Source organism: Tamandua tetradactyla, chromosome X (genome assembly GCF_023851605.1).
Source record: "Tamandua tetradactyla isolate mTamTet1 chromosome X, mTamTet1.pri, whole genome shotgun sequence".
In the NCBI taxonomy this organism is placed as follows: Eukaryota; Metazoa; Chordata; class Mammalia; order Pilosa; family Myrmecophagidae; genus Tamandua; species Tamandua tetradactyla.
In genome coordinates this window covers 48,876,650-48,889,742 of record NC_135353.1, presented here as the reverse complement: position 1 = coordinate 48,889,742, position 13,093 = coordinate 48,876,650, and the positions used below count along the sequence as shown (strand labels likewise).

General features: G+C 36.6%; 1 protein-coding gene across 2 annotated transcripts in view; it reads left to right on the top strand.

Annotated features, from left to right (window-relative positions):
• DOCK11 (dedicator of cytokinesis 11) overlaps nt 1-13,093 on the top strand; it is a 218,988-nt gene that overhangs the window by 126,302 nt on the left and 79,593 nt on the right. For both annotated transcript variants that reach the window (XM_077146576.1, XM_077146575.1), the window contains exons 24-29: nt 4,457-4,575; nt 6,107-6,176; nt 6,257-6,382; nt 7,301-7,372; nt 8,474-8,620; nt 12,218-12,301. In XM_077146576.1, coding sequence (XP_077002691.1) covers nt 4,457-4,575; nt 6,107-6,176; nt 6,257-6,382; nt 7,301-7,372; nt 8,474-8,620; nt 12,218-12,301 — 618 coding nt within the window. The remainder of the gene's footprint in view (nt 1-4,456; nt 4,576-6,106; nt 6,177-6,256; nt 6,383-7,300; nt 7,373-8,473; nt 8,621-12,217; nt 12,302-13,093) is intronic.

Sequence of the window (13,093 nt, the reverse complement as noted above, 5' to 3'; positions counted from 1 at the left end):
TAAAGTGTATATCCTAGGACCCTGCTGATAGTGACTTCCTTCTATTGGTTGCTCTTTTAGTGAATTAGCCATGGCACATCTGAGGAATTTTGACTTCAAATGGAGTTTCTACAGGATGTCCCTTCTGACGTATGCTATTACTTAATGGTATTCGCAGGCACCAAAAATGTCCATTTCTTTCGGGGAGGTAGTATGGCATGAAATAAAATGTATGGGTTTGGAATCATCAACTGAGTTTGGGTTCCAAACCTATCACTAGCTCTGTGATTGACCTTGAACCGAGTTACTTAATTTCTCTGAGCCTTTGTTTCTTCACCTTTCTAATGAAGATGATAATAATAATAATAATAATAATAATAATAATAATACCCATCCTGTAGGGCAGTTGTGAGGATTAAACGAGAAAGTATCTGCCATATAGTAATCATCCATTCATTCAACACTTACATATCGAGCAGTTCCAACGATGCAGGCATTGTTCTAAGTATTCGGGATATGAGTGAAGAAAAGAAACAATCTCCCTGTTGTCAAGGAGCCTCCCTTCTTCTGGGAGCAGATATAGTATAAGCAAATAAATGACTAAATATGTGGTGTGTCAGGTAGTAATAAGTGTTATGAAGAAAAAACAGTGGTGGGAATAGGGAGTGATAAAGGGCTCCTGTTTTATATAGAGGGGTCAGAGACGATCTTTCTGGTAAGGGGACATTTGAGCGGAGACCTAAGGGAAAGGAAGGAGCCATCCATGTGGATTTCTGTGGGAAGAGTTGTGGGACAGCAAGTACTAAGGCCCTGAGGAGCTTGGTTGGTGTGTTCAACAAATGGCAAGAATTCCAGTGTGGCTGATGAACAGAGTCATAGGATGTTACATTAGAAAAGTAGCTGAGGAGCTAGTCAGGTAAGGCCTCATAAGCCATAGTAAGGAGTTTGACTTGTATTCCGAGATTGGAAGCCTTGCAGGGAGGAATGATATGACCTGACCTTGATTTTAAAAGTATCACTCTGCCTACCATATAAAAAATACAGTTAGAAGGCAAGGGTGAAAGCAGGAAGATGGTCATTAAATGGTGGCTATTGCTATTAATTAGCATTAAGAAGTATACTTGTCATCTAACTTTCAAATCCTTCCTTCAGTAGTGGCTAAGAGAACTCCAGTTTTATATATATGTATGTATGTGTATGTATGTGTATGCATATATATGTGTGTGTGTGTGTATATATATATATAAATGCTTTGTCTATTAAAGTCATTGACTTTTTCAGTGAAGAAGGTTTATAAAAAATTTTAATAGGATGGAATGGAATAGAACCATTTTCATGAATTAGTACTATTAAAATGGAAAAAATATATTATAATTATCTTTTTAAGGGTGTGGATTTTATGATACTCTTATGACCTACATTTGCCCTCTAGTGGCTGTTAGTGAAATGCCATGTGAATGCAGAAACAGCCAAGATCTGGTATGGAATGTTAGTACAGAAAGGGATTCTAGAGTTCTTTTTATAAATGACAAAACTGAAGCCCTAGAAGATGTGACTTAACTGTAGTCATTCATCTGATTAGTTGCAGAACTGAGCCAAATTCGTCCCACATTCTTTCTACCAAGCCTTGTTGTCTCTTTTTCTCTGTACATGACATTGTTTCATCAACACATTGAACATCTGTTTGTTGAGCTCTTATATATTTAATATTTTCTTAAATGTCATGGGGCCTGCAGAGATTAACTTAGCATCATTTTCGGTAGGGCTCTTACAACTTGGTTGGAGAGACAAGATATATATGAATTCATAAGACAGCAATACAATTAATGTTCCCCAAACAACATGTGATTAAATGTCAGATGCATGATGCAGACTAAGTGCTAAGGTTTCAGTGAATTGAAGAACCACTGTCGTCTAGAAGGCACCTAGCTTTATCTTACCTTTTGGTTCCTTATTTTGTTCATTTATTCAGTCATGCATCAAATGTTTATTGGATACTGTTCTGGGTCCTGGGAATATAATGGGGAGCAATTCAGACAACATACCTGCTCTAGTTGGGGTAGACAGATAATAAACAAGTAATTTTAGATAGTAACAAGTGCCGTGAAGAAAATAGAACAGGTTGATGGGATCTAACTTGACTGGAAGTGCATTCTAGATAGAGTTGTCAGGGAAGACAGGTTTGAAGAGATGACATTGAAGATGAAAAGAAAGCAGTGATAGGAAGACAGCCATGATATTCAAGCTGTGTAGAAGCATGACAGAATATTGCCGCAGGTGCAAACATCTTGAGATGGCATGCTTAAAGGTCAGGAAAAAATAAAAGATGGTGTAGTTAGAGCAGAGTGAGCAGTGAGGGCGGCGGTGGCATGAGATGAGTTTATAAAGATAGGCAAGGTACATGTAAGCACGGGAAGTCTTTGACGGTTCTTTCATTGTTGCTGGTTTGGTTTGTTTTTAATAAGAGGAAATGCCATTATCTAATTTGCATTTCACAAAACATTCTGGCAGCTGTGTTGAGAATAAATTACAGAAGAGCAATTCTGGTAGCAGGGAGATCAATTCTGCATAAAATGCCCATCTCTCTTTTCTAACCTCATTATCCTACTTAACATTTAACCTTCCTCTCTGAAGCATTATCTGCCATCCTCTACCCACTCTCAGCCTTAGTTGTTTCTTCCCTTCTGCATTTTGTGTATACCACTGTTGTACTATTTACTGTATGTATTGGAATGATTTAGTTCCATGTCATCTTCCATAGACTGTGAACTGCTTGGTGGTAGGAACCATGTCCTTTTGATATGCTTGGCACATTGGCAATTCATTCAGTACACCTTTGTTGGAAGAGTGAGTGAATGTTCTCACCGAAGTGGAGGTTTGAACTTAACTTGGAAGGATGACTGGGATTTGGCAAAGAAAATCTTGACCAAAAGCACAAATGCAGAAAGATTTGGATGTATTCAAAGGGCAGTGACCATACCAGTTTGGCCTTGGGAAAGAACAATGATGAGAGTTCAGGTTGAAAATGTAGGTTGTATCATAAGTAACTTAATTTCCTAGGTCAGGATTTTTCCACCTTCATACTGCTGACATTTGGGGTACGATAATTCTTTGTTGTGGGGGTCTGTCATGTGCATTGTGGGATATTTGGCAGCAGCACTGAACTCTACCAGTAGCAAACCTCCCTCCCTGCTCATCCCCCACCCCCACGAAAGTCTGCCCCAAATGGCTCCAGACATTGTCAAATGTCCCCTGGGAGGGCGGGAGCAAAATAGCTTCCAGTTAAGAACCACAGTCCAAGGTAATAGGTAGGTAACAAACCAATCTTGGTGGGAGGTGGCCTAATGTAACCAGTATTTGAAGAATATTAATTTGTAAGTGAGAGTAGGATGTATTGGGGGTAAAGAGAAACTACATAGACCTGACAGAAAATTGTTATACTATTTTGGTTATGGATAAGAAGTTCATGAAAAGGGGCGAACGACAGTGAGGATGGAAGAAAAGGAGGCAAAAGGAAAGGGACAATTTGAAGGCCAGGCCATGAATTCCTTGAACTAGAGTCATTGCCTTAGGCATCTGTTTGAAGACAAGCTGCACAGAAATCTAATAGGATGATTTGGACATCAGCGATATAGAGTGCTGAAAAAGGGTAGTGGGAAAGGATGGAAAGTTGGGGCAAAGGTAAGGGAGACTGTGAGGAATAAATTGTGAGCTCCTTAAGAACAGAGACTTGTTTAGTCCATCTCTATTAGCACTGCACATTGAAAGTATAGAAGGCACTCACTCAGCAAGGTTGATTTGTTTCTTTTTTACTTTGGTTGGCTGTTTGATTACATGAGTGAGTAAATACATGAATGGGGAGAGAAGAGGTAATTTTTGAAATAAATTTTGTTCTTTGTATCATTTCTGTGTATATATGAGCACAATTTTCCTTTTTGTTGTTACTAACACACTTATCATTAGAGACAATGTTAAAAGTTTGAAATGTTGTGATATGAAGATGTTAGGGTGGAACACTGCTTTGGTTTTGTAGCTTGAAAGCCAGTTATAAAGAACTGTTCTTTATTGAGTTCTGCTTAACTTCTCACTAGATTAACTGATGCTCCACTTTTTCTCCATAAAAATACTGAATTCCGTGGGCTAGTAGGCTTGTTTCCAGTACTGCCAAGCATAACTTTCTCCCCACAATGGAGTGTTTATTTACTAAGATTCAGGTATCTTTATTCCCAAACTTATTTATCCCAGTTGTACTTGTTATCTTAAGTAAAGGATTTAATTAAATATGAAATAAACTAAGAAAATCCGAGTGCAAAATGAATAAAATAATTAACAAAACAAAGTTTCCTGTCCCATGAAACTCACATTCTAGGGAGCCTGTATTGTTGTGACTATATTTTACTTGATTTTTTATTGCGCTTCACATTTGCAAATTATATCATCTTTGTTTGTTTTCATAACTAATAATGACTTATTTTAGTGTTTGCATGCCATGGAGATCCAAGTCATGATACAGTTTCTACCTGTAATTCTTATGCAACTCTTCCGAGTTCTCACAAATATGACCCATGAAGATGACGTTCCTATCAACTGCACTATGTGAGTTTTGTTACATAAAGAAGCAAATTTTGTTTTCTTTTGCATTTCTTCATTTTAAAGATCAATTTATCTTCCAAATGATAACCCCCAAAGTTAGAAATACAATTTCAGCTTTCTCTAGTTTGATGCTTCTCAGACTGGGGGACTTGTATCCCCAGGAATAGATGGTATCACAAGCCACAGTATAAAGTTGACGTATTTTCCTCCCCCAGGGGTTCTAAAATTTTCTGCACATTAGAATCACTTGGGAAGTTTTGAGAATGTCTATGCCAAGACCACATTTCATACCAAATAAATCATAATCTCAGGCATCTTTTTTTTTTTAATGTTTCCCAGGTGATTTCATGATGTGACAGTGTTTGAGAACCATTGCCCTAGACCAGCGCTACGTGGTAGAACTTTCTGCAATGATGGAAATGTTCTCTGTGCTCTTCAATATGGGAACCACTAGCCACATGTGGCTATTGAGCACTTGAAATGGGCCTAGTACAACTTAGGAAGCAAATTTTAAATTACACTTAATTTTAATTAATTTAAACTCGAGATAGCTACATGTAACTAGTGGCTCTCACATTGATCAGAACAGCCCTATGTCATTATTTTTTTGTTTGAGAGAATAAGGGAGCATTCTATTTATATGAAAACAAGCATGGATATATTTTAAGATTAGAATGTAAAAGGCACCTGAATTTTGAAATGAATACAGGAGACTTCAAAGAACTGATGAACTCAGTTCTGAAGATTTCTGGCTTTTCTGCATCTGCTGTTGCCACAGCCTCTCTCACCAGATCTCAACCTACACACAGTTCCATACCATTTTCTTTCCTCTGCCGTTGGGAGTAATCTGGTTGAAAAATCTAGGAAGCATTATTCTAGTCCAGTGGTTCACAAAGTGTGGGCTTCCAAACCAGCACAGTGTGTCACCTGGAAACTTACTCAAAATGCCAGTAATTGAACATCACCCCAGACCTACAAAGTCGGTTAAGCAGTCTGTTAAGAGGCACCTATCTCCAGGTGATTCTGATACGTTAAAGTTTGAGAACCACTGTTAGTCACTTAACTTTAAAACTTTCTATGAGTGTTATATTTACCTACAATTGTAGTTCATATCATTGTACCTGTCCTGTGTCTCCCTTCCTTTTTCCCCCATCTGTTGACATACTTGCCATTTTAGCTTTGTATTCTCCTTTTATTCTCAGTAGAAGGGATTTCAATATGTACTTTTTGAAATATTTTTACCACAAATTAGCTATGGCTATACTTAAAATGTATGCAGATTTTAGAAAGAAGATGAAACAATCTGGGTATAGATTACCCAGAATAAAGTATGTTAGATGTTACCCGGAATAAAGTATGTTAGACGCTGAAATCTTGGTTATACCCAAACTACCATGACACCAATGCAGTCATCCAGACTTTTAATATTCAGGCAGTGTTAAATACTTAGGGTTAGAAGTGCTCTTTATTTAACAGTCAAACTATGGTAATTAATTGTAGCGTGATATGCTGACTTTTGTGAATGTTGTTTCAGGGTTCTCTTACATATTGTATCAAAGTGCCATGAAGAAGGCTTGGATAATTATTTAAGGTCCTTCATAAAGGTATGTGGAGTAAGCTTTCTTTCTGAGCAACTTATATTATGTGACAATTTTGTCTCACGGTTCATTTTCTTTGTTTGTAGTATAGCTTCCGACCTGAAAAACCAAGCGCTCCTCAGGCCCAGCTGATACATGAAACCCTAGCTACCACGATGATAGCAATATTGAAGCAGTCTGCAGACTTTTTAGCAATCAACAAACTGCTAAAGGTAAGGAAACAGAACAAACCAGGGAACATGTCCTTTTCCCTGAAGTTCTCCACCCAGCCTTTACCACCCTTCCCATACCCTTCTCCCAACCCAATGTGTTGTGGAAGGAATTTTGGATCAGACAGACCTGATCCTGTATCCACCACGCACTTTGGGCCGGTTATTGAGCCTTGCTGCGGAATTCCTCATTTCTAAAATATAAATAGGGTGGGCCATGATGGCTCAGTGGCAGAGTTCTCGCCTGCCATGGCCAGAGACCCAGGTTCGATTCCCAGAGCCTGCCCATGCAAAAAAAAAACACTAGTAAAATATAAGTAAAGCATTTAACACAACATTTCTGACACCTGATAAGCATTCAATAAATGATAGTGCTTATTACTGTCAAAATTTTTATTATATTTCTTACTACTGGTAGAATTTCAGTTGTCTTAAGATAAAACTTCTTGAGGCTTCCCTGTGCCCTTCAAATTACCCTGTGTGGACAAACACATACACATTGGCTCCAATGTCATATCAAGGGCAGGGATAGGCCCACCACTGAGTGCAGGCAGTAATGATACTGTCTGTACAAAATTTTAAAACAATAATAAAATCAGCTAAAAGTTGGTCTGCTCTTTATTATCACCATGTGTATGAGAAATTCTAAGCAATGCCAGCAACAAAATACCCCTACTCGTGGGGGTGGGTATTCCCATCATACCTTTTGTGTATTACCAGTTGGCCCTGAGGCAAAATATTGCCTTTTTTTTCCCCCAAAATAACAATTTGGAAGTACTCTGTAGAACTTTGATAGTGAGTTGGGCTCATTTGAAGTTATTAAAGTTCAGAGACAAGATCTGTATTGATTTGTCATACTTTGCTAAGCTTCAAAGATTTGGGTAACTAGTAAAAATTGATTTTTATCTATTTTTATTTTAGTACTCATGGTTTTTCTTTGAAATTATTGCAAAGTCGATGGCCACGTACTTGTTGGAAGAGAACAAAATTAAGGTAAGTAGACTCAAGAATCATATATAACATAAGCAAAGAAAGCTACTTTTACTCATGGATAGCCATGATATGCAAATCTTCTTTTATATTTAAGGGCTCTTTGCCCTTAGCTTTTTCAACTTTGCTTACAAAAAAAAATGAATGTATTGTATAAATCTGAGGTCTTGACAGTTCATGTGTTTTCTACTGATCTGTAGAGACGCTTCTAACTGTAAAATTATTTGCCACCAAAACTTACTACTTTTGAAGCTTGGCCTTTGAGTTACAGTTTTAAAATGTCTATGTTGAAAATAGCCATTTGGAAGTAGAACAAGTACCAAATCAGAAATAACTTTTCTCTTAGAAAGGTCTAAGTAATATACAAAATTAAAAGCCCTTTATATAATAAATGTGTCCCTGATATGTGGTATGTACATTTAGTTGTTTTTTTCAAGTTGTTTTAAAGATACAAAGACATTTTCTTAATTGAAGGAATCTTAAAACTAAGACCTGTGAAGTGAGAAACATTTACCTCATATTTATCTTTTTTAACGTTTTTTATTGTGGAATATATATACAAAAAAGCAATAAATTTCCAAGTATATTTGAACAAGTAGTTATAAAACATATTTTAAAGCTTGGTATGGGTTACAGTTCCATATATTTATCTTTTTTAATCAATTTTCATAGAATTGATTTAACTGAAATTGAGATGCATGTGTCAGGAAAACCATGGAATGAAAAACTGGCATGTTTCTGCATCTTAGGAACGTAGTATTCCAAAGTTGGGTTAGAATGACCCATTTTTGCTGTTAATTTCAATCAGTTATTTTATTAGTGGTCCAGATAGTTCCTGTAATGATCCAGTGCCATTTTTTAAGTTGGGAGAAAGATTATACTCCAGTTAAAAAACATATTTATATATAGAACAAGGTGGTACAATGGTGGCTCAGTGACAGAATTCTCACCTGCCATACTGGAGACCCGGGTTCAATTCCCAGAGCCTGCCCATGCCAAAAAAATCTCTATATATTTATGTATAGGACGTGTTTAGAGATAAACATGGCAGTTGATTTACACCTTTTAGAATTATGACTTTTTTCTATGCCTATTTAATTTAAGCTTCCCAGAGGCCAGAGGTTCCCTGAGGCATACCATCATGTCTTACATTCACTGCTTCTTGCAATAATTCCACATGTGACAATTCGATACGGAGAGATTCCTGATGAGTCCAGAAATGTCAACTATAGTTTGGCTAGCTTTCTGAAGGTGAGTTAAACGCAGCCTGAACATGGTAATGAGCTAATCTTCACTGATATTTTCTTTGGTTTTGATTACCTGCTTTCTAGAAACTCAGGTCTTTATAAAGCTGGTGGACAAGTGCTTTTGATTGAATTCATCCTTCTGAGTTTGATTGATTTTCTTCCCTCCCTGAAATGACTAATTAATTAAATCAGAAGTCCCATACAGGTGGCTTGGCCAACAGACATGTTTTGTTTGTTTTACACAATGTTTTAAAAAGTATTTTAATTTGAATGCCTTAGGATGAGGCATGTACTTTCTAGCTTACCACAGTGCACTCCTTAGTATACCTTTAAAGCTCTTTATATATTTAAGTCGTTTCTCTGGCCCCTCTGGAACTTTGAGTTTGCAGCTCTTAAACTAAAACAACCTGTTCACTGATCAACTACAGTATACGTGTAGTTAATATATGTAAATAAAAACGGTACAAATTTTGATCAATGAGGTTATTGTGTTTGTGAAATGCCAGAAATCCTTAGGTTTTATGAAAGACATTTATTATTGCTATTTTTTGCTCTTATCAGTATGCAAGGGGAAAACAACAATATTTGATTTGTTGCAGAGAGCAGGCATGGGTTTGTAACACAAGTAGTTTTTACTTGCTTATTTCCATTCCCCTCTTCTCACAGCTCTTCATATCTAGCAACCTTATATTTAGAACCTCAATTCATCCAAGCATACTCTTTAACACACTCTTGTTCTTTAATTAAAAACTCACACATAGGTTTCTGACTTTTCTTTGCCAGAATTAAAAGAAATATTTAGCACTATTACATAAGCTGTTTTGTGTATTTAAAAACTAAACATCAAAATATCTTTTCTTTTTTTTTTTTTTACTTTTCATTGTGGTGACATATGTGTATATATATAATATATATATAACTCAATTTACCCTTTTAACCACTTTGGAGTGCTACATATCTTTTTAAATTAAAATAAGGATAAGATTATCTGAAATGTAAAATCTCAATTTCTTTAATGGAGTATGAATTTGAAGTTTACTATGTAAAGGGAATAGAACATAGTTAATTTAATAGTAGTATTCTTCTTAATTCAAGTCCACAATCATTTGTCTATCTTCTATGTGGGGATTCAAAGATGTGAGAGTCACATTCCAATCATATCCAAGATAAAATATGATAACTGTTATACCAAAACTAAAATAGGAAAACAGGAAAGGGAGGGATTATGACAAATAAGTAAGAATAGACTAGAAGAATTAAAAGTTCCCCAAGAGGTGTGGACCTTCCTGGCAACGTGGGACAGAAATCCTAGAATGAGCTGGGACTCGGCATCAAGGGATTGAGAAAATCTTCTCGACCAAAAGGGAGAAGAGTGAAATGAGACAAAGTATCAGTGGCTGAGAGATTCCAAACAGAGTCGAGAGGTTATCCTGGAGGTTATTCTTACGCATTAAGTAGATATCACCTTGTTATTCAAGATGTAATGGAGAGGCTGAGGGAACTGCCTGAAAATGTGGAGCTGTCTTCCAGTAGCCATGTTTCTTGATGATGATTGAACAATGATACAGCTGTCACAGTGTGACTGTGTCATTGTGAAAACCTTGTGTCTGATGCTCCTTTTATCTACCTTGTCAACAGATGAGTAGAACATATGGAATAAAAATAAATAATAGGGGAAACAAATGTTAAAATAAATTTAGTAGATTGAAATGCTAGTGATCAATGAAAGGGAGGGGCAAGGGGTATGGTACGTATGAATTTTTTCTGTTGTCTTTTTATTTCTTTTTCTGAATTGATGCAAATGTTCTAAGAAATGATCATGATGATGAATATGCAACTATGTGATGATATTGTGAGTTACTGATTATATATGTAGAATGGAATGATCATATGGTAAGAATGTTTGTGTTTGTATGTTGGTATTTTAATAAATAAAATAAATTAATAAAAAAATTTTTTTTTAAATAAAGCAATAAAAAAAAAAAGGTTCCCAAGATAAGGTCGAGGGTGTTACAGGCAGAGTCCATGGGCAAAAATGAGATATGTGTGTTCAGGAATCGTTTAGGGACACAAGAGAAGGTGCTGCATAGAGTTTAGAATATGTGAAAGTACAGCTGGAAATGCCATCTGGTTATGGAAGGCCTTGAATGCCAGGCTAAGGAGTTCAGTTTTTCATCTGTATACAATGGAGTATCCCAAATATTTCTGCGGATAATTCTATTTCTGGTATGGCGGTTGAAGTGAGGACGACCCAGAGTTAGGACAATGATCTTTCAGGTACAACTCTTCTCTAGCCTTCCCTGCAGCACTGATCACCCCTTCTCTTGTTCACCCCACCTTTAAATAGTTCTCTGATTCTTCTTATTGTACTCTATTTTGATTGTTCATTTGCTTTCCCTGCTGGACAAGAATAAGAACCATGTCTTACTCATCTTTGTATTTCTCTAGAATGTAATGAATTGTGTCAAGCACAGTAGATGTTCCAAATGTTTTTGGATGAGTACATAAATGAATATAAGCCTACCTTAGTAATCCAGTTGAGAAAAGAGGAGGGTCTCACCTAGGGCAGTGTCAATGGCTGTTCAAGAGAGAGGATGAGACGTGAGATTCATACAACTGTTTAATCAAATATCAAGTTCCTTCTGTTTCACTGGAATACACTAGGCCCTATGGAGACTACAAAGAAAAAGAGTTCCTTTTGTCCTATCTAGGTGAGGACAGAGGAAAAAATGATAATTAAAATACAATCTAGTGTAGAATAAAGTGCTTAAAGGAACCTGTGGAGCAAAGTGTTTAAAGAAGAAGGGATTTCGGCAGAATCTTGAAGAATGGACAGGATTAGATATTAGCAATAGGTCTGGCATGAGCAGACCCCAGAGGAGGGAACATAAAGGCTTCTTGAGGGGATAATAAGATGAGTGGTTTTTGGGAAATAAAGCTGAAAAATCAGGTTAGGACAAGATGGTGAGTGTCCTTGAATGCCAAACTAAGTGGTTTGAAATTATATAAGTGACAGTAGGGAAATGTTGAAAGTTTTTTGGGTAGAAGAATGACATAATGAGGCTAGGACTTAGAGATTAATCCAGAAGTAGTTAGATGAATGGAGAGAATAGAGGCATGAAGGCCCAGTTAGGAGGCTAACTGCAATTGTTCAGTTGCAAGGTAGTAAGGGCCTTAAATAGAAGAATGACAGCAAGCAAATATGTATAACATTCACAGAGGAAGAATGTTTTAATAGGCCTAGACTTCAAGGACATGATAAAGAAAATACCCTTTTGATCTGAATTATTTAACAAGGCAAGCCACACTTTCAATAGCTAACTTACAGCCGTATACTTCATTTCGGGCTTTGAGGGTTAACCAAAATGAGGGTATTTCTGGGAATGTATTTCTTGTTATGAAAATTGCATAGTTGAGTCCCAGTTCCAACAATGCTGCCCCTTAACTCTTTCCTTAAGGTTATCTGAAGCTCTGAAACGATTATTCCATTATCTGTAAAATGGGAATGGTCATCCCCTTAGTGTGGAACAGTTTATATTTTATGCTTGGCAGACTTTTAGAATTATACAACTAACAGTTCATTTTTATTTGTTTTCTGTAGCGCTGTTTGACACTAATGGACAGAGGATTTGTTTTCAATTTGATAAATGACTATGTATCTGGATTCAGCCCCAAAGATCCTAAGGTAAGTTAAAGGCATAACTGTAGTGGATGTGAGACATTAGAGTATGAGACCAAGGGTGACATTTGTTCTTCTCAGGAGGCTCTGCAACTGCTGTTTTTATTAGATATAGTGAATATAGCTATACCATGAAACAGAGAATATTGGCTAGTGTTTTAGGGGTCCCCCGGACCACTCATAGGAATCAATGTATAGTCCTATTCATAGCTAAGATTCATTACAATGACAGTGAAGATATTCAGCCAGATCAGTAAGTTGAAAATACATCAAGGACAAGCTTCAGTTAGGCATTGCTACTTATCATAACCTGCCAAAAGTCCAACCAGGTCCTTTCCAGCCAAACCTAAAGAACACCTAGGGCAATATATAAGATTCCACAAAGGTTCTATGCACTAGAGCAACTTTCCAGGAACCTACAACCTTCAGATGGGTCCCTGGTCCATATAAGTTCTGAAACCTAGCTGAGCCTCTCTAGAATATCAGATAGTTCCATCTCCTTACCCCATATTAGTGATAGACCCTTCCAATATAAAAAATTTAGAATTGCCATAGCCCGAACAACCTGAAAGAGAGGTATGGAAAGATTAAAGGTGATGTTCGAATTATACATAGAAGATAGGACTTAAAAAATGAATATGAATGCTGAATCATTACATTGATATCTCTTTTAGTCTCCCATATTTTATAGCAACTAGAAGTAAAAACCTAAAATTGTGAAATTGTAACCCATGTCAAAGTCTGAAATATGTTCTACAACTAATTGTGTGTGCTGTGCTTAGTAATTTATTGCTTTTT